This window comes from Chaetodon trifascialis, chromosome 20 (assembly GCF_039877785.1).
Source record: "Chaetodon trifascialis isolate fChaTrf1 chromosome 20, fChaTrf1.hap1, whole genome shotgun sequence".
NCBI classification, from domain to species: domain Eukaryota; kingdom Metazoa; phylum Chordata; class Actinopteri; order Chaetodontiformes; family Chaetodontidae; genus Chaetodon; species Chaetodon trifascialis.
In genome coordinates this window covers 6,737,654-6,759,110 of record NC_092075.1, presented here as the reverse complement: position 1 = coordinate 6,759,110, position 21,457 = coordinate 6,737,654, and the positions used below count along the sequence as shown (strand labels likewise).

The 21,457-nt window shown below is 43.2% G+C and overlaps 2 protein-coding genes across 2 annotated transcripts; one reads left to right on the top strand and one right to left on the bottom strand.

The window, feature by feature from the left end:
- Positions 1-4,147: 4,147 nt before the first annotated feature.
- slc45a2 (solute carrier family 45 member 2) lies at positions 4,148-16,537 on the top strand. The gene is made up of 7 exons (XM_070989275.1): positions 4,148-4,858; positions 6,828-7,004; positions 10,818-11,185; positions 12,780-12,923; positions 13,669-13,792; positions 14,516-14,721; positions 16,316-16,537. The coding sequence occupies exons 1-7, from the start codon at positions 4,390-4,392 to the stop codon at positions 16,535-16,537; spliced, it is 1,710 nt and encodes a 569-aa protein (XP_070845376.1). The 5' UTR covers positions 4,148-4,389.
- Positions 16,538-18,888: 2,351 nt separating this feature from the next.
- Positions 18,889-20,612, bottom strand: rxfp3 (relaxin family peptide receptor 3). Its single transcript, XM_070989277.1, has one exon. It carries the CDS (start codon positions 20,461-20,463, stop codon positions 19,240-19,242), a length of 1,224 nt encoding a protein of 407 aa, XP_070845378.1. The 5' UTR covers positions 20,464-20,612; the 3' UTR covers positions 18,889-19,239.
- Between the last annotated feature and the right edge of the window lie 845 nt (positions 20,613-21,457).

Here is a 21,457-nt window from a genome sequence, read left to right as displayed (position 1 = left end):
ACTGACTCGGAGTGTATAGCATGAGATTACTGTGGGCCCTAAGGCCGGCTTAATATGCACGTAATATGATATTTTTTCCATAAAATGACCCTCTAATTCCTTGTAATATCAGACAGTGAGACCGAAACCCAAAGATTGTCAGTTTACTGCTTTATGTCACAAATTACAAACAGCGATATAGATGTTGCTGATTGATTTTCTGTTGATTGCCTAATCCATTAAGTCTACTCGATGGTAAAACGCCGTCCTTTGTTCCGTTCCATAAGTCGTCGTGTGAAAGTTCAGCCACAATGACAGGAAGGTTTTAGTATTATATGAATCATGCTTCTGTTATCTTTCATAAGAGTGATTTCTATCGTTCAGGAAACAGAAGGTGACCTTTCCCTTGCGCTTCCTCCTTCCTGGCCACCTTTCAACTTCTGATCTGGTATCCTTCCCCGGGGATCACATGCATCATCACTTGATTAGCTGAAAGTGCTGCTGTAGCCGACCACAAAAGAGCCCTTGTGATTTCATGGTTTGGTGAAGAACTCTTCCATCGGGACAAGTGGTTTGGGGGAAGGGTGGATGCATTATGATCGTCTGGGCACACCAGCTAAGTAATTACAGTGCAAGTGAAAATGTTTGAGTCCTTCCCAATAATTGAAACTCTGCTTCGATTAGCAAGTACGGTATGTACTCAGAAGATATCAGACACAAGATCACTCGAAATACTTTGAAATCCCAGGACACCTCCTCAGGGCCTCTCTGACATCAGCAAGACTAAGAGCCTACAGTCATGCTGAATGCTAACACACGTACAGTGACAATGCTAACACGCTAATGTTAAGCAGGTGCAGTGTTCACTATCGTAGTTTCTTGAGTGTCATCTTCCTTTAGGGTCACTGTCAATCAAAGCGATGGACAGAAAGAGTGAGGATTAATGATCTTTTAAATCCTGTTTTCAGTTGAGACAATAGATAAAGTTAATCTTCCGTGCAAAACAATTTTGATGCAAGCAAAATAATTTCTCCTCGGAGCTCATTTGTTTGGTATTCAGGTCAGCTCTGGCACCACCTGAAACCTCGTTAATCATGGTTACACTCATGTTTTTAGTGTTTGACTAATGTGCCATTTTTAAGTTTGCCAGCAGACGGCTTTCAGTGTGAATTACTTAATTTTTCAAGTAGCCTGGCACACCAGGCATTTGTTGTTCCAAACGATCTGAAGGATAAATTGACAGACTACTTGAATCAAGGTGTCATTCTGCTTTTGAATTCCAGCCGCACCGATGTCAAAATGATCTTAAATAACAGCAACATGAAGCAGAAAGTGCTGCTTTGTGGGCTGATGTGTCGGTGGAGATTAGGGTTGTCTGTTTTATATTATTGAACACCTCTATTTGGGGAGAAACAAGATTTCTTTACATTTTTCTGGCTGGAGGGTGGCGCAGTTCTGGATTGCTGTTTTGTTCAGTGTGCCCCCTTCGATCCAGACTGAAATATCTGAAATGCTCAGGAGGAATTAGCTTTTTGGATCCCCATTTAGCTCCATCTTTAGGACAAATTCAGTTTATGACTAAATACCTGCAAAGCTAGTCACATTCCCATCGGCCTCAGGTGTAGGCATACATGTGTTTTATGCTAACTAGCAAACGTTAGCATGCTAACATGCTAAACTACGGTGGTGAAGATGCCAAACATTATACCTGCTAAATATCAGCATGTTAGCATTGTCACTGTGAGCATGTTAGCATGCTGCCAGCCTTTTTAATAGGTTTTGGAAAACAGTGGAGGCCTATGGGGCAGAGTACTAAGTTTACACAAGTACAGCAGTATTAGCAGTATTAGCAGTATTAGCAGTGAAATGTGTGAGCAGCGTTTTATGTTGCAGCTTTTTGAGTTTGAGAAAATTTGACGGTCACATGTTATATTAAGTTACACATATTCACCATTAACTAGTTGTAAATAAGTAGCATGTTGGCTTTTTATTGGTCATTATAAAATACCTTTTCTGCATTATCATCTTATACAACTGAGGCCATTAACTAAGAAATTTCCCTCAATAATCTCCTAATTTCTGTTTATTGATAGGAAGTAAGGAAGTTGTACATCCTAATCCTAACCCTTCATAAACGTAACCCCCAGAGCGAGGCATTACTAAGTTCTTTATAATGACTAATAAATATGCAATATGCTGCTAATATGCATCTAGTTAATGGTGAATATTTGTACCTTAATATAAAGGTTTACCATTATAACTAATGTACGAACTGTTTGGTAGACTAACCTATAGCAATGCATTGATTTCATAGGCTCATTATAGGTCTCATATGAAATGACTTCAAAGGAACGAGAGACTAAATAAATGGAGTAAAAATTGAGTAACTGAGCTTACTGTCCATCTCTGGCTACTGGTCAGGACTGGCATTTCGTTCTGGACCAGCTGTGATCTCTTTTCTCCATAGTTGGACTGTGGTTGTTATTTTACCTTTTTCATGATGATTCACAACCAATCAGACTTTCTAAGTTGAACCACTGGAAAGTGGCACATCACTGCAGGCTGTCCTGTCACGCTGCTCAGCACTGATTTGTACTCAGAGATTAATCTGGTCTTCTTGATACGGAGGAAAATGATCATTCAGCACGGTGGAGCCAGATCACTGCAAGAAAAATAGGCCACCACACAGAAGAGAAAAGTGTCGAAGGATTTAAGGGTGACATAACAAAGATGTGTGCGTGCGTGCGTGCGTGCGTGTGTGTGTGTGCGTGTGTGTGTGCGTGCGAAAAGCCACGAGAGAGCGTGTTGTGTGTCTCTTATTGCTCACACACAGTGGATCTGTTTGTGGGACTGAGGCCTGATAACGTTCTTGTGATTCTTGTGATTGTTCTTGAGACTGGTCTGCTGATCCTGAGTGGGACAGACATCAGACATCAGGCCCTGAGCTGACCTTTGATTTGACAACCATAAAGTTTCCTGTGAAGAGCAAGTCGAAGATGTCTTCCTGGAACCTCACCGCAGCTTAAGAGCAGCAAGTCACAGATGAGCCCACCAACTTTGAGGGGAGTAATGAATACAGTCCCAGCAGGAGAGGAAAGAAAGTGTGCATTTCTTAGCTTTTGTGCCAGTATTTGATGGTACAGGCTGCTCTTGACAGTTAATTAAAGAAATATGAAACCTAATACATAAATGCAATGTCGCCATTTCTTTGCATGATCGCACTTCACTGATTCAAAGGTGGAAATAGATGAATAAATCCTCCTTTTCAAAGAAGCACATGATGATCTGATGACACATACAATATGTAAGGAGAGGCGATACGGAAAACCTGGGCGGAAATGCAAAGCACAGCATGCTAACATACTCACAATGACATGCTGATGTTCAGCGAGTACAATGTTTATTATGTTCACTAGCGTGCTAGCATTTCTACAGTAAGTAGCACCGAACGGTTGAAGCTGATGGGAATGTCAGTATTTCTGGACAATTAAAATTTTGACCTGATGATGATGTCCTAGATTTTGAGAAGAAAGAAATGAGGAGATCACCGAAGTTATTAGAATTCACCCTAAAGGGAAGTTGAATGTCTGGACCACATGTCATGGTAATCCATCCCATTCAATCTTGACTGATGGACATTTTCATCTGGAAAACCACACTGTTCGCATGTTTGTCTGTTTCTTAAAATAAATATATTAAAATGCCAATTAAATTGTGGATGAAACAAAAAAGTGACAGTTGGCATGAATTAATCAAATGGCACATTTAAATGTTTGTACTACTTTTTCTTTCTTTTTTTCATTTGCATAATGCATACAAAAACTGAATGAATTACTTTTTAAATAAACTTTTCAATTTACCAATAAATGAACTCAGTCTGGTGGCACCCACAGAGTAACAGTAAGAGACTGTGAAACAATGGAATAATTGACCCTCTTTATTACATCACACACAGTCACATGGGTAAACGTAACTCCTCACACACACACACACACACACACACACACACTGTGAACTGTCCCTGCCTTTACTATGTTGCTTTGAAGGCTGAAGAAGGAGAAGAAACACTCAGTTATTCCATAAATACACCCCCTTCTTTCTCTCCTCCCCTCACCCTTCTTCCTCGCTGAGTCCCCCTCTGCTCCGCTCAGACCAGGACCCAGACCTTCATGTGTAAAGTAAAGCTGCGTGGCTCCTGGACTCATTGCTCAGCTATGCAGTAGAGAGGAGGATTAGCTCAGGCTGAGCGCCGGTGCAGGGCTCGGGTATTTGGCCATTTATCCATCCCCTGGCAGACTGAGAGAGACGTTACAGTCCTGTAATCTCTGTCTTACCTAAATCTCGTCTTCAGTTCAGTCTCCCTCTCCTTCTCCCTTTCTCCTTCTACCCCTCTCCCCCCTTTTCTCAACCATGACTCTTCTATCAGAGGACCAGTCTGCGAGGCCCCAACCCTGCAGGGTTCCGGAGCCTGGAAAACCCATCAGCACGTCTTTGCACCAGCACTCGAGAGACACTGGCTCCAAAGAGGACTACATGGACAGTGTGGACAGTGCTGTGTTCGGAGCTGTGGAGCCCCCCAGGCGCTCGCGGGGCCGCCTCATCCTCCACGGCATGGTCATGTTTGGAAGGGAATTCTGCTACGCCGTGGAGGCGGCATTCGTCACGCCGGTGCTGCTGAGCGTGGGCCTTCCTCGCAGCCTGTACAGCTTGGTGTGGCTGATCAGCCCCATCCTGGGCTTCCTGCTCCAGCCCATCATCGGCTCGGCCAGCGACTACTGCCGCTCGTCGTGGGGCCGGCGGAGGCCTTACATCCTGACCCTGGGCATCCTCCTGCTGCTTGGAATGACCTTGTTCCTGAACGGAGATGCTGTCGTCTCAGGTGACCGATGGGCGGGAGAATTGGAGAAGGAGGGGAAGTGAAAGATAGAGATCAAGAACCAGATAGCGAGATGTGTTTTTAGTCTCGACATACCAAAAAGTGAGTCTTTGATTCAGAGGAATAAGAGAGGGAATGAATGATCAGTTCTTTCCAAGTCAGAGAGGCAAAAATACTGTTGAACTTACTGTTGAAATCTGGCTCCCTCTGACATATAACTGGATTATTTTCACCTTGATGAAATGAGTCTAACTCATTCAGTCTAATTGCAGACTCTGTACTCTGAGCTGTATCAGTGCATGCTCACAGGTTCTGGGGAAAAAGTGTCACATCCATTCAGGAAAAAAAAAGATGATTGACATGATGGAGATAAATGTGTGGACATAAGGCTCTTATTTTAGCTTGTGACTGAAGTCGAATGTGTGAATTGTTAGGCGGGCCCTGAGCCGATGCCCACTGGCACAGGCAGGAGACGAGGCACGAGCGGGAAAATCATCACTTTCAGTTTGAAGTCGGGCACTGCTGATAACATTTCGGCCGTTTCACGAGAATCTGCCGGGCTCCAGGCAGCATCACGAGGAGATCTCCACATAAATCTGTGACCTTTAAAAATGATTTGAATTGTGGACTAACCACATGAGCTGATCACTGCTGAGAGGTACAGTGCTGCTGTATTGTTACCCACCGAACAGCTTCACAGGATCAGCGTGCAGTTACGGGCATATTCAGCGACAACTGATGCTGATAATTCAGATATAACTTTAAATGATGGAGCTTCAAACACTCCATCTTCAATACCTCAATCACGTCCTTTGTTTGGAGGAAAATTAACATAATCACAATACAGGACTTTGAATACTGCTACTCATCTGTGCACATTTTAACAAACCTCTAAAACACCGTAAACACAGGGATACTGTGGTGCATTAGGTTGAGAGGTCATCAATTATCTGAGAGGAATAGCAACACACTGTATTTATACTAGCTGGGGTTTGCAGGCTGCTGTAAATCACATTATATTAACAAAGATTATAGGTTGAGTTCCTTTTAAAACGGCTCTGGGCTTTGCTGTAATCATCGTACTGAATATAAAGTATTTCTTTCTTCTTGAATGTGCTGGATAAGCTGATTACCTTTCCATGTTTCTCAAGGTTGCAGTGAATGCAACAGGAATCGTATGACATAATGTTTGCAACAGCCCTCGTTCCAACAGCCTCATGTTGACTGCCCTGAGACTTGACCCTTCATTTCAAAAGAGTGTTTTCAAGTTATTAGGTTGTTTGTACATCATGTTCATTGCATAGATCTGCTGCCGGATTGAAGATGTGTGTGAAGCTTTGAAGCTTCTTTGCAGCAACATCCATATTTAAAGCACTGCAGTCCATCACAAGCTGACTGGTTCTGCTGATGTCGGTGATCGTCATTGAACCACAGACAAGGATGTAAATGCAGCTGGATTGGTTGGTGGAGACGTACAACCACAAGGCAGGGCTGTAATTCTGGTGATTTTAGAGCTTGAGAAAGCTCCAGTCAGGTGGGTGTAACACCGTTTATTTGAATGAAATGTCTTTCTGCAGCAGAACATCTATTTCAGGGTTTTTAATAAACCTTCATATTGTTCCTGGCTTTGTACAGTAAAGTCACTCATATCTCTCACAGAGGTCATAAAATCCACTCCATTATGCTCTAATTACAGTTTTTAGCATCCCTCATTCCTTTTGAAGAGAACACAGAGCAGGACAGCCAGGTTTTAGATATAATTGCCACATTTCAGACATAATTGGTTAGCTTGGAAAAATGTTTCTTATTATCTTCTGACCATCTTTCAGTGTGTTGTTCCTCCGGGATTCTTCCTCCTGTGAGGTGGAGCTCTTCTTGCCAAAATTTCACACTTCAAGTTCAGTAAAAATGATTCACTGTTATTCACGTCTTTGGTTTGATGAGTGATGAGGTGTTTTGTTTGGTTTTGCAGCGCTCGTCACTGACAGGTCATTGAGGAGTACATGGGCCATCGTGGTGGTGATGTTCGGAGTCGTGCTGTTTGACTTCTCTGCAGACTTCATCGACGGGCCCATCAAGGCCTACCTGTTTGATGTGTGCTCGCATCAGGACAAGGAGAGAGGCCTGCACTACCATGCTCTGCTCACAGGTGTGTAATCAGACCATGCACGCACGCTGTTGTTGTTCTTTCTTCAACACTCGCTGCCTTCGTGTTCATTTTCTTCTTATTTATGCTTGTTTCCAATGTGCATCTTGATGGAATTGCTTTGAAATAATCAGCACTGGTTATTTGTTTGGAGAGTTCCCGTGGTAATAGCCGCCTCGTGGGTATTTTGTAGTCGAGTGACTCACATAACATGTTCTAACGGTGTGTGATGGTTGTACTGGATCTTGTTCTGGTGTGACGGAGTGTGTACTGGTGGGTGACAAAGCACACACCGTGTTGCTGTCTGTGGATGAGATGCATGTCTGTGTGTGTATGTAAAGATGATGTCATGAGAAGATTCATACCACTGTCATGTCTGTATGCTAAATATATGAAGGTTAGCTTAGCTTAGCATAAAGACTGGAAACAGATCCGTCTAGCAGCACCTCTGAAGTTACCTGATACAAACTTGTTGAATCTGTGCAAGGAACACAGGGTGCAGTGATGACTTGTTTCATGGGGGACTATTTCTTGTTTGTAAAACAGCCAATAGGAACACCCTCTCTCTGAAGTGACCTGTGATTGGCCAAAGTCTCCTGTCGGGGGCCAGATTTCCTAAAGTCTGAAAACAGCCAAGAGAAGGTGCAGAAGTCTAGTTTTCTCTCCAACCGCTTCAATTACAATATATATATATATAAAGGTTATAGTAACTTTGATCTCAACTGTATTAGTCTGTAACAATGCATGAAAATAATTGCACTGAAAAATGTCTTTCACACGTGGATGATCATCTATAGAGTCGTTTGTTCTTATGTTCATCAGAAATATAAAGTAATACTGTGGTCAGCAGACCTTTAACTTAAAGGTGCTATGGTGAATATTTTCGTGTTAATAAAGCATCAAATGGTGCACTTCACCTTAGCTCTACGGAGCGTTTTACCATGCTGTAGCTCATTGTTTTGGTTTCATGACCCACAACAGTGTTGTTTTGGTTAGCGACTAGCTGCTGAACACAGTGGATCAATTAGCAGCTAAAGACCCAGACATTTCCCTCAGGAGTTGGTAGAGCCACAAACAGACAAGTGCGACTCCAAATAAATGTAGATGTTGCTCCATTTCAGCTGGATGTGCACTACTGTTCACTAACAAGCTAACAAAATATGGTAATATGTCAGTTTTTGTGCTTTTGTGCCTTTGAAAACAACCTGTGTGCAAGAGTTCCTTAGTTTTCCTGCAGTTTTGACAATGAACGTCAGCCCAAACAACAGAACTCTGAGTGAACAAACACACACGTTTTTCTAACTGTTTCACTAATTAATCATTGAAATCTTGCTAATTCAGTGTCCCCACATGAAGAAGAACATCCTCTGTGTTTTATCAGCTCAGGATAACCAAATGCCTCCTATTATAATAAGTCTCTCAGGGAATTACAGAGTAAGTTTGGCTCGCTGATTTATGTAGAACTCCTTTTACTCGGTGGAATGTGTGCATTGAGCATGTGAGCTGAGCTGAATATGAGCCACTTGCTTCAGGTTCAGGCGTGACATCTCAGAGGGGTTTCAGGCTGAATGTTCGGCTGCCTTTCCAAAACTTGAAATTGTTTCTCTTCCACTTGATTAAAGACAGACTTGCAAGTTTTAAAATGTTTTCACCTGCACTTCACCTGCAGGTCATGGACATATGGCTGAGTGGATGAGCAGATTCTCCGCTTGCTCTATCAGATGCAGAGCAAAAGCTGGCACGTCATCTACAGTTAGATGCAGAAAAGTGTCTCAAAGGTTCAAAGTTGTGCCATGAAAAGAAACGTGAGGTTGTAAGCCAGCCTAATGGACGCACAGCTGTGTATTTTCATTTCTACCCAAACTGAATTTTCCTGTTTTCTGACAAAGGAATCAAGAGCTCTAAATGTAGCTGGGGTGAACAACGCTGCACTTGAATTTATGACAGCTTGGATAATTGCACGCCTTGTTCTTGGCCTTGTTCTCAGGCAGGCTGGTCAATTATGGACATATTCAGGAGTGAGTCAGGGTTTTTTTTTCCATTTGAGCAAATGTCAAACTGATTTGGTAGATCCTCCAAAAACCTGATGCTCTACTCAAAGCACAACATGCTAAATGCTAAAAACAACCACTTTGGAACCCAGTGGTGCAAAAAAATAGTTTATCTCCACGACCTTATACAGCATTAGAAATACGTGACGTTTAGGTTTTTTACTTTGTTCAAACCTCGTCTGTAAACCAGCCTTCTGTAAACTTTGCAAAATATGTTCCAAATGAGTCTTTGAAAATATGCAAAATCAAAGGAATATTTTCTCATGGCTGCTTGGGGGCCGGATGATGTTTTTGGTGTGAGGGTCAGCGGTGCGCTCAGCTGTCAGCAGGCACTGGCTGTTGTGAGCATGCTAGTCAGGCAGTAATCCGGCCCTGAGCTAATCATGTGCTGCAGTCATGGGTCTGGGCTGAGAGAAACAGACGCCAGGCACATGACTTTGGACGCACATCCCTCTGCTGGTATGTGAGGCTTGAGGAGGAGGGAGCACCAAATGCTGCGTGTTTCTCTGTGGTTCATGTACCTTTTACGTGAGCTTCTCCAATCACCATCTCTGACGCCGGGGGTGTGAATGTCAGTCGTGAAATGCTGTTATTAATGCTTTCACAGCCTCTGCTTGTATGAAGGGGTTTGACAGTTAAATTTTCCTCTGGACAGACGAGAGAAATTTGATGGGAAACAGATTTTTCAGGCACATAGATGGCATTGTTGTCCGTGGATTGGCTGATCAATCGCTCCACCACCTCATTCCAGACCGAAGTATCTTAACTAGTTGATGGATTGCCATGAAATTGGGTACAGACATTCAGGGTGGCCACAAGATGAATCCTTATGACTGTGATCCCCTGACTCTCTATCAAAGTGTTCACATATCCAGTGAAATATCTCGTTGTCTATCAAAGAGATTGGCAACAGATTTTTTTTGACATTCACAGTCTCCAGACAACTAATCCTAACGGCTTTGCTGATCTCCTGACTTTTCCTTTATTGCCACCATGATGTTGACATTTGTGGCTTGGAATAACATGCCTCAACAACTGTTGGGTGTATGGCGATGAAATTTCTCCCAGATATTCATATTCCTCTTCATCTGACGCCATCATCAGGAGGAGTGTTTAGAAATGAGTGTGATTTCTGCTTCTGATTCAGTTGTTCTCTGAGACCAGCTCGTTTTCTTGCCCCTGCTTCAAGGCAATAAAACCTATTTTGCTTTCAGCTCTGACACCTGTTACTGCCTTTTGCATTTAGCTCCACTGCTAACTTTGCCTGATTTAAAGTGCAGGCCCACTGAAACTAAACAAACTGTGCGACATTGACAGCCACATTGGCAAACATTGTGCGAATAGGCAACCTGTCCTTCCTCCAGCAATTTACATGACATTGTGCCAAGTAGCAGTTTGTTTCTGTATCTCTGGCACATTAGCTTTAGCTCATTTAGCCTCATGACGTCTTTGCAGTAAAGGCGAACTCTCTGAACTTTGTTGTTTCTGTTATTTCCATGTACAGTATTTGAACTCCTTCAGCCTCGCAGAAAACAGTCTCGCTAACATCAAATCGTACCTTGCCGATAATAAACCTCTTCCCCTGTTGTTTTCAATCTCTCTCTGTATATTTCTGAGACCGTCCACAGCGGCCCACATTGATGTCTCTGCTTTGCTCTCTTGCACTGCACAGCAATTAAAAGTTCAGAGCTTTTCTAAGAATATGCTGGAATATGTTGGTTTTGGCAGAATTTGATACTACCATGTTTGCTGCTGTGTATTCCAGGTCTGGGTGGAGCGTGTGGCTACCTGGTGGGAGCTATGGACTGGGGTCAGTCAGTGTTCGGTCGGCTGCTTGGCTCCGAGTACCAAGTCATTTACTTCTTCTCTGCTTTGACCTGGGGGATCTTCCTCACCGTGCACCTCTTCAGCATTCCAGAGCAGCCTCTGGGCAAGGACCCATCTGCATCTGAGTCCTCATCTTCCAGTGCCCTTCGTCTACTGGGCTCCCACAGCAATGGATATGGCGCCCTGGCCAAAGAGCCCGTCACTCCTGTAGCATCTGCCTCTGCTCCAGACCTCAGGCCAAGGTCTTTCTCTGCTCTGGGGGAGGCCAACTCTGTTACCTCCAGTGCCAAGCAGCCAAACAAGGAGGTAGGCGGATGAATAAGGATTTTTTTTTTTATGTATTCATACATTCCTCTGTTTTCTAAACCACTCAACCTGCTCATGCTCACAGGTGAATTTAATGCAGCAGAAAATGGACGTGTAGTGTTTTCTTAATGTCAGGTCGACTGAAGGCGATTAGCATTCCTAGTGATGATGAAATCTTCACAAATAAGCAGAAAATCCAGCCCTTGTTGAAAAATACAAGCATGATGGACAATGATGCGAAAGCAGCATACACGAGCTTTGAGTGGTTTGGCTCTCTTCAGCTTCTGAAAGAGATGAGGATGATAACCTTTGATGTGTTCTCGCTGAATTACCGGGAAACGTGTACGAGAATGCAAAACACGTGACGTATTTTCATTTGATCTCACAGTGCAGTCATAAAAATGTTAGATGTGACGAACAGTAACTTCAGTTTAGCACTGGAGGCGACGGATACGGAGTACAGTACGTGCTGTCTGTTAGTGATTCCCTTCTGGTCCAGCCTCAGGGTCCAAAGTTTCCCCGAGACATCGTGTCAGGAGGTCAGGTTTCACACTCTGACCAACCAAACACCCACTGTAGATTTACATCCAAACCCATTACCTTCCTGCAGCGCCAACAACTGCGTTACCCTTCAGCTGCAACGTTAAAGCTCAGTGAATCTTCAAATAAAACATACGTCTTGGCCAATCCCGTACACTAATATTGAAGGTGTTGATTTTCAAATGGTTAAATACGCTATGCTCTGCAGAGGAAGCGCCTCAAACTCTTTAAACTCTGTAAAATAACCTTGTAAAGATTATTTACAAAGGCATGTGACTCGATCCTGTGAAACATAAAATTTCCATTTCCTGCATTATACATAAGGCGGTTAATGAGCGGTGATGCATTCTTTTTTGATCCTATAAACTCTGGACGCCGTCAGACCATCCCAGCATGAGCTGACTTCTGACTGTTTGATATGTCACGATGAAAAGGAGGAGGATGTCGTCTCATCTTCTTAAAACTCACTTTGGAAGCCTCGCTTGAATCTAAGGACTTTTGATTAATCATCTCGAACATTTCATGTGCTTGCTTTGATAGTCCTCTTCTGGCTCTAATTGCTTTGGCTGTGTGTTTTTGCTTTGTTTTGCAGGGTGCATTAATCATATGAAGTGCGTTTCTAAGGTGTATAGTTTCCAATATAAATGTATTTTTATTACTATTAATGAGGAAAAGCATCGCAGCTTCATACTTCATTTGAAGGTTTCCAAAATCATAATATTTCCACTACGGGATGATATGACTGATTGTTTCTAACAACTTATCTTGTTTTTACTCTTTTATCGTCTCCCATCTCTAACCCTTGAGCCCTTAATGTGAGTCCTCTGTGATCTTTATTTTGGATCCCCTCATCACTCACTGTAATTAAGGTCTTCGCGCTGCAGACATGTTTTTTACCGTTGAAGTTTGTGAACTGTCATTGGCCTTGAGCACCGCTAGCAATGAAATACTTGGAGAGTAATGAGTGCTGTGAGAGAAAAAGCTGTTCTATCCATTTCTATATTATGCCAGTGTTGTTGACGCTGATGTCTGGGATCTTTGTGTGTATCTGCAGGCCCAGAAGAGGATGACATTCAGGTCGCTGATGACGACTATCATCAACATGCCGAGCCACTACCGCTGCCTGTGTGTCAGTCACTTACTGGGATGGACAGCCTTCCTCTGCAACATGCTCTTCTTCACCGATTTTATGGGACAGGTGTTGCATTTAGATAACATACATATGGGACTGACTCCTGACATTTAATGAACAAACCACTTAGTCATAGCCATCATAAACTAATTGACCTGAACTGCGTCACCCCGGGAAATTGTATTTTTCACTATTTGTCTGACATTTTATCAACAAAACAGTTTCCCAAAGAATTAATGAACCAAATTCTCGATGACAAAAATAATGTGCAATCGGTTGCAGCCTTAAATATGACTCAATGTCAAATGAGGCAAGGTGGCAAAGTGAAAGCAATGACATTAGAGGTGAAGAACAACAAGCTGCAATTATGTTCAAGCTTCATTGATCCCTCTTTGTGTGGGTCCCGATGGAGGATGACAATGGGAGAATTGTCTGTTGTTGTGTGCAATCTTCAGTTGACGTGAGTAGTAATGATGTTTCATTGTGTGCGTGCTGATCAAAGGACGCACTGCACACCATGTCACAGCTCTCACCTCCACGGTTCATTAACACCCAGTGCGCAAACATGTAATGTCAAATTGGAGGCATTGTTATCAGGGATAAGACATGTGACTCCCTGTTGAGTTGGAATTTGCTTCTCTTAATAGGAAAGGAAAGATAAAAGCACGTATTAAAGACTGAGGCCAACATTTGAGAAGCCGTGTGCTTGGATCTCCTCAGATTTTATGATTCCTCGGCTTTTTCTCCTGGAAATGGCGCCATGAGTGTATTTTCATGCTCAATTTGTTCCTCTCTTTTCTCTGTCTTGCAGATTGTATACAAGGGAAATCCGTATGCAGACCATAACTCTACAGCCTACATCACATATGAGAGAGGAGTGGAAGTGGGCTGCTGGGGACTCTGCATTAACGCTGTGTCCTCTGCTCTCTTCTCCTGTAAGTAACTGTCTGAGAGGCAGCAATAAAGAGAGAGTATGTATATGTTGCTGCTTCCACATTCGTCATTGCAGCCAGCTCCATTAGCATCACCGTGTCGTGCACTGGCACCATTAGCTCCACTGTAAACCACAGCCTGACACGGTCATGCAGAGATGCGAATGGCAGTGAGCAATTACACTATAGCTTCCTTCTCTGTTGCACAGGGATTAGAGGCTGTCCTGCAGCCAATCATAGATGGCTCTGCACAAATGAAACACACTTGTTGTCCCAGAGGCACGCTGAGCTGCGTTGCCATGTTAGTTTAAATCCAAGAAAAAGCTGCTGTAACGGTGGCCAAGTGAAAGTGAGTGTGAAAGGGAGAGAAATAATGTGCGACATACAAAAGCAAAGTCCAGCCTCTGAGTGTGAGATTGGCTCTATTTATAGTCTGGATGATGATCAAATGGTTTTTACTTTATTTATTTTTTTTAACATTGCTGCTCTGAAATGAAAGACAACCTGTCCGATGAAATGTCCACTCAGCTGTAGCTTATCTAATGTGTACCGTGGAGGGTTTAAGATAACACCTTTTAGAGGTGTCATACTATAAAAGGCGACGCTCTTGTCACTCACTTGTCAATGTAAAATCTCCCCTGAACCAACACACTTCATGGTGGTTTGTTCTGATTCTCAAGTAAAATTCATCTCCTCTGTAACAGTGCGTGCATGGTGTGTTTTCAGATGTGCAACGTTTCCTTCTCCCATACATCGGCCTGAAGGGATTGTACTTTATGGGCTACTTCATGTTCGGCATGGGCACCAGCCTGATTGGACTCTTCCCCAACATCATCGCCACGCTCATCCTCTGCAGCGTGTTCGGCGTCATGTCCAGCACGCTCTACACCATCCCGTTCAACCTGATCGCGGAGTATCAGCGTGAAGAAGAGGTACTGGGCTGGCTGTAGGCGTGTTTATTCAGGGCTGAAATGTGCATGAGGAGGAGGAGGAGGAGGAGGAGGAGGAGGAGGAGGAGGAGGAGGAGGAGGGAAAAAAACACTGTGAGGAACAAACTCCCGAAAGAACAAAAAGGGTTCACACGTGCAAAATCATTTGGGATGTTTCTTTTATTCAGTTTTCAACATCAAAGTTGAAATTCTTTCATGGTTCTGTCCTTTTAGCTTTTGACTCACAGCTGCACTAAGTGGCTGCCTGTAGTCCTTAAACCCACCACACTGAAAACCTCACAGGACCCCTGCCCAGCGTTAAATCTATCAACTGAAAGCAAAGCTAAACATGTATTAATGTGAGCCAGTAATGAAAACAATCATTATTGTTTAATCTGCCTTGAAGTCCCTCTCCTTAATTTCAACAATGAACACTGAATAAAGGGGACGTTTCTGCTGTGATTTGGCGAGCAAAGCGCTCTCTGTGCTTTCAGGTTGAGATGCATGAAATTATCTGAAATGTGCTTGAATGAAAGATTTATTTCAAGGAATACTCCAGTGATTTAGCGTTTTAAGTCCACGAAGTTCTAAATCAAAGCAGAAGAGAGAAGTTTGTGTATAATAATCAAATTATACAACTGGCGTCTGTCGCTCGACCCTCCCTGCCTGGAAAGATCCACGCTTCCTGTTTGTGACAGCATTGCATAAAATACATTACTGAGGTGTTTGCACAGGCTGAGCCGTGATCACACAAATGACCTTCATGTGTTTAGGGCCCCTTGAATTACATCTGCTTTATTACACCGGGATAATCCACTTGGTATCAGTGAGGTTTTCCTGAGCCCTGAATGCTTTGAGAATATTAAAGATAAGCAATAAAACTGCAAAACAATTATCAGTCAGTCTGTCAATCAGTGACACATTTCATTCGACAGCCTGTTTGTTCCCTCGTTGGCCTCTGCAGTTGAGTCCAGATAATGGGACCATAATGCTGTAAGCGGCTCCTGAACGCAGCATTTTTAGCAGCAGGAGATGTGGATCCTACCTGCTGATTAATTCGTGTTGCTTGTTTTTAAAACTGCCGTTTAAAAGAAGCCTTTGTTTTAATGTCGAGCAAGCGTCTGCGCTGGGGGACAATAAGTGTATGGGCTTTGGGTAAAACATTTGATTTTGACCAATGAACCGCTGAACATGTTGTGATTGTAATTGATTTCTATTTGGACTCAGAGCGTCACAGCTCGACGTAGCATTGCTGTAAACTGCAACCAAGTTTCTGCTTTATTACTGCCTCTTAGCCCAAATAGAGAAATACAATCTCTCCAGGGCGGTGGATCAAAACTCAATCACAGGAAAAATTGTCAGTCATGTGTTCTGGCAAGCTCCATCAATACTTGATGAAGCTGAATCAGGTGAGCTGCTGGTGAAATTCAACATCACATGGCTGAGGTGCCTAAGGGGAGATCCAGTCATCGTAAATAAAAACAGTCACTAAAAATATAGTATACTTTATCCTTTTCCAGAGCTGAATGTTTACCCAGCTGTGAACTTCTGCTGCTCTCTCCTTTATTCTCCTCCTCTTCCTCCTCTCCGCTTCCAGGAACAACTGAAGCTGCGAGGGAGCAAAGAAAGCCAGCGAGGCTCCGGGGTGGACTGCGCCGCGCTCACCTGCATGGTCCAGCTGGCTCAGATCATCGTGGGCGCGGGGCTCGGCGCTCTGGTCAACATGGCAGGAAGCGTAATCGTGGTGGTCCTCTCAGCTTCGACCGTGTCCCTGCTCGGCTGCATCTTCATCGTCCTCTTTATCAGATATGTGGACTGATTCTGCCTGTATGAAAGTATTTTAATGGTATTGTTTTAATAAATAAAGATTCTTTATTATATCCTTAAAACGTCTGTGTGTGCACTGCTTGACGCAAATTGAACACAGCTCAGCACAGTTAAGGCAGTGCAGTCCCGCAGCAAAAATCCCACTTGAGTAAAAGTACAGAAGTATTATCAGCAAAATGTACTCAAAGTATCAAAAGTAAGAGTACTTTTTCTGCAGAGAAAATATGAAAATGATTGTATATGACGTTCAATTGCTCGTTGTCAAAAGTGGATCTTTAAACTTGTCAAAACAAGTCAAAGCTGAGTCAAGTGATGAATGTCGCCGTTTTTTGTCAGCATGTAAGTTTCCTCAGTGGATTAAAGCGGAATAAGTCGGCCATCTTTCTCTTCTGCTCATTATATTTCCATTTCTGCCTCCAGGTTTTGTGAGGAGGAACTTTTCAAAGCTTGTTTTCCCCCTCATTTCTTATTCACTTGTTGTCTCGTTACAGAAGGCGGCTGCGGCGTCTGAAGCAGACATAAAACATTTCTGCCAACATTTTACAGGTTCTGGATGTTTGTCATAGTTAATCAGACGCTTTCTTAATGTGTTTTCAAATGTAGATTGATGTTTTTTTTGTTTTTTGTTTTTCAAAAAAGGAAATTTTGTTGCACAACAAAAACTTACAGAATATGTAAAAATCTTTGAAAATCTGTTTCCTCTGCATACAAAACACATCAAAGTGTCATCTCCAGCACCCCGGGACGTCGCTGGGGATGTTAACTCGTCTCTTGAGGCAAACACATTTACATTTGAATTTCTAATCATCGTTGTGTCTCAAGCCATTTTTCTTCCGCCCAGAGGGATTTTCTGAAGCGATGAAATGCTCTGTGGGTGTGTTAAAATGATGTGTGTGTGTGTGTGTGCACCATGGGCTCCGGATTCAGCATCCACATGTCATATTGATCTGATGTACCAATCTAATACCCCGGTCCTGAGGCAATTAGCCGTTTATTTCTAATTAGATTAGCCTGTCGGGAAGCACACACTATTAGTACCTTTGTTTTGTTATTTATAACTGATTAATTAAAACATTCAACATGTTATCTGTCTGAGGATTAGAGTCCCATTTCTATCAGATATGGATGTGTGTTTCCTGCACGCACACTTGCACATAAATAAAAGAGTATTGACACAGGTGCTTAATTAAATCCTGTGCTTTCTGATAAACCTGAAAACCTATACGAGTCAAAGCACTGCATTCAAATCTTGCTTAAGTAAAAGTACAAATGCACTTACATTATTCAGAATGTCACATTACAGAATCATAAATATTAGATTGCTGGATTCTAATTATTGATGCATGTACATGTGCACCACTTTAATGCTGCAGCTGGTGAAGGACTCTGATAGCAGCACTGCTATCAGTGGACAGTAAAAAGACTGACATGTCCCTTCAGCTACAAACGTGCATTAATGTGTTAACATGTAACTGGAGTCAGCTCAAACAGGCAGTTTCATCCAACTCTGACCTTTACCTGCCGGGAAAGAATTTGTGTTTAGTGTTGAAGTTGATGATTGATGACTCAATTGCAAATGATCCTGAAAAAAATGAATCATTATTAAGGGGGATACTCTGGAAAACCCCTCTGCCTTCCTGCACGTGATGACGCTTCCTGTGGCAAACTAAAAATGCTCCTGATCTCTCTGTTAAATCAGTATTAATGAGGGGTTTATGTGTTTCTAAAGGATGAAGGGTTGATACATGCAGACACTAGTAATAAAGGGTTTTTATTAGGTTCCTTTTGTGATGTTATTAAACTGATCCACAAACCCTGAATACCTAAAGTTGCACTCAGCTTGGCATTTGCACTTTTCTGACGCTCTAACGGTAAATATCATGAGAAATAAAGGATTTACAGAAGGTAAATGGCAAGTTCTTCTGACATTTTCAGCAGGTTTATCTATCCAGCTATTAGAAGGTAAGAAAATAAAAAAGAATGCGTTGTTTAAGTTGGTTTAAAAAATCTGAATTATTATTTCTAATAACTTAATTAATTTAAAGGGTTTTCTGCGTTGACTATGCATTTCTAAGTAAATGCCAGATTATTTAAAATCTATGCAGAATGTCTGATACACATTTATGACACATGATGGCATCTTTTTATGCATTGATCCAACTTTTTCTCCCCAAAAACAGATTCAGCTGAGATCACTGTAATCATTTTTATCTAATGGCGTTAAAAGCGGACTGACTGACTGAATGAATGAATAATGCTGGGTATATTTGGGCATTGTTCACCCTCCCTGAGTTGTTTTCTCCACACTCATCCTGAACAAAGAGAAGTGTCTCACATACTGGAGATGTACTTTACTGGCACATTAAAATATTTTTTACATTTTTGAACAGACACATTCAAAATACTGTTTCTTCTGTCCATGCGCGCAATAGAAATCCATCCTTGTACAAAATGACAGATGCATGTGAACTGTGAGCATGATTCAGGCATCAACGTGATGAACTGCGATCTGACAGTTCAGGGTCTTTCTCATCTTAAAAATAAAGCAAATCCATCATGAACTGGAAATGGAGCTGGTAGGAACACAAATGCATAGAAATAGCAATCACAGAAGATAATAATAATCTTAATAATCTCAGAATAATAATAATAATAATAAAAACAAAAAAACACCTGTCCGTGCGGTGTTTTACACTAAGTGCTATTTTGCGGCAGATCCCGCCGGTCATTGTACATGACAGCCCCCGGAGGATAGAAGAGCACGGCGGGTTCCTCGGGCCGGCTGACCGGGACCAGGGCGCGCTCTTGCTCGTTCAGCTCATGCTTAGTGGTGGCTGTGATCGGCCTTATGGTGGGCGAAGTCATCCTCCAGAAGAGCTTCTTCAACGCTTTCCTGAACTCGCGCCTCATCAGGCAGTACAGGACGGGGTTCAGGCAGCTGTTGGAGTGCGCCAGGCACACGGACACGGGGAAGACGTACACCTGCGTGGTGTAGTACTCATAGCTGAAATGAACCACGTTGAGTTTGATGAGGATGCCCCAGGCTGTCAGCGCCTGGTTGGGCAGCCAGCAGAGGAAAAAGGATAAGACCACGATGGTGACAGACTTGGTGACTTTGGCGCGTCGTTTGGCGCTTGATAAATTGATGTTTTCGGAGGTGATGAAGCGCAAAAGGAGCAGATAGCAGGCTGAGATGATGGCCAGCGGCACCACAAAACCCAGCAGCACTTTCTGAGACTGATAGAGTCCCAGCCAAAACTGCGCGGTCCCGTTGGTTTCTGGGAATCTGACAAGACACAGGTCCTCATTGGAGACGGTCACGGTTGTGGAGAAAACCGCGTGCGGCAGAGCGGCGGAGACAGCGGCGAACCAGATGAAAACGGTGATGCACCGCGCGGAGCAGCAGCGTGGCCGCCGCCGCCTGCCCTGGAGCGCAGAGGCGAGCGACCAGTACCTCGCCACGCTCATAGCAGTCAGGAAAAACACGCTGGCGTACATGTTCATGGCTGTCACATAGGACACTATCTTACACATCGCTTTGCCGAAAAGCCACGTGAAGTCCAGCGCGTTCTCCACCGCCCAGAACGGCAGAGTCAGGACGAACTGGAAGTCTGTCACAGCCAAACTAGTAACGAAAAGGTTGATGGAGGATTTTTTCCACACTTGTTTAGACTTCATCAGGTACAGCACCAGCAAGTTCCCAACCAGCCCCAGCGCGCACACCAGCGAGTAAATGACAGAGATGATAATCCTCACAACGGCGGCGCCATCTCCCGCAAAATCTGTCTTGTCCAAGTCTGACAGGTGGTCGGCGTAGGAGCGGTTGGTGGTGTTGAAAATAGAGCTGAAGTTGAAGCTTGCAGCATAAATTATCCCTGCTGAGCCTTCGTAATTAGTGTCGACGAATTCTCCAGACATTTTAACTTTAATCCCCGAGGATGTCTACTAAAACCATGCCTGGTCTGAACGCTTCACCTCCTGGAGGAAAGAATCTCTGGATTTTAGGTTCGCAGCCTCCATCTTCCTTAAATGACACAGAAACACACACTGAAAAGCGGTCTAGACTTTCTGTGAATCTATATTATCCACAAATAGTTTAAACGCTGCTGTGTAGTTGACACAGCTTCTCGTGAGGTTGCCGCGCTGCTTTGAGATTTCCTCTGTGCGTTTCCGCTCTCCGACCGCGAACACGCGTCCTGACGCAGCGCCCAGGGTCAATCTGGCGCTGTCCTTGGTTCTGGTTTGGTTTAAAAATGTTAAATTCTGCGCGGTGAAAACGTATCCACACACACACACACACACACACACACACACACACACATACACATTTATATTGAACTGTAGTGAAGGTGAAATGCTGAAAGCTTTCATGAGCTGACTTCTGCATTCTGGAGTCAGACATTCAGTTTACTTCCTTTCGGCCCCACTTTACCACAGCTGGAGGTCGTTTTCATCAGCGCTTCTTGGGTTCACGTGGCTGGTTGGCACAGGTGAAACAGAAGGTGATCTGAAGAGGAAGGATGGCATCACGACCGTTAGAGAGGAGAGGTGAAGAGAGGGGGTGATTGTTATTGAGTTAGAAGGCAGCAGCCGGATCTATCAGAGTCATTACAGTCTTACAGTCTAATGATGTACACGGTAAGATATGCAGGGCGAGCAAGGACTATCAATATTAACACACACACACACACACACACACACACACACACACACACACACACACACACACACACACACACACACACACACATTATTCAGCAGCAAATTAATCACTCTTCATTTTCAGTAACAATAAAATCTCTATAAATGCGCATAACAGGTTATAATAAAGAAAGAAAGAAAGAAAGAAAGAAAGAAAGAAAGAAAGAAAGAAAGAAAGAAAGAAAGAAAGAAAGAAAGAACCTAAGACACA

What these genes read in the sequence shown, in the direction of transcription:
- slc45a2 (XM_070989275.1), top strand. Translation starts at nt 4,390, where the DNA reads ATGACTCTTCTATCAGAGGACCAGTCTGCGAGGCCCCAACCCTGCAGG. An exon ending in GTCCTCTGCTCTCTTCTCCT is followed by an intron (nt 13,793 to 14,515) that starts GTAAGTAACTGT and finishes GTGTGTTTTCAG; the next exon opens with ATGTGCAACGTTTCCTTCTC. An exon ending in AGTATCAGCGTGAAGAAGAG is followed by an intron (nt 14,722 to 16,315) that starts GTACTGGGCTGG and finishes CTCCGCTTCCAG; the next exon opens with GAACAACTGAAGCTGCGAGG.
- rxfp3 (XM_070989277.1), bottom strand. Translation starts at nt 20,463, where the DNA reads ATGTCTGGAGAATTCGTCGACACTAATTACGAAGGCTCAGCAGGGATA.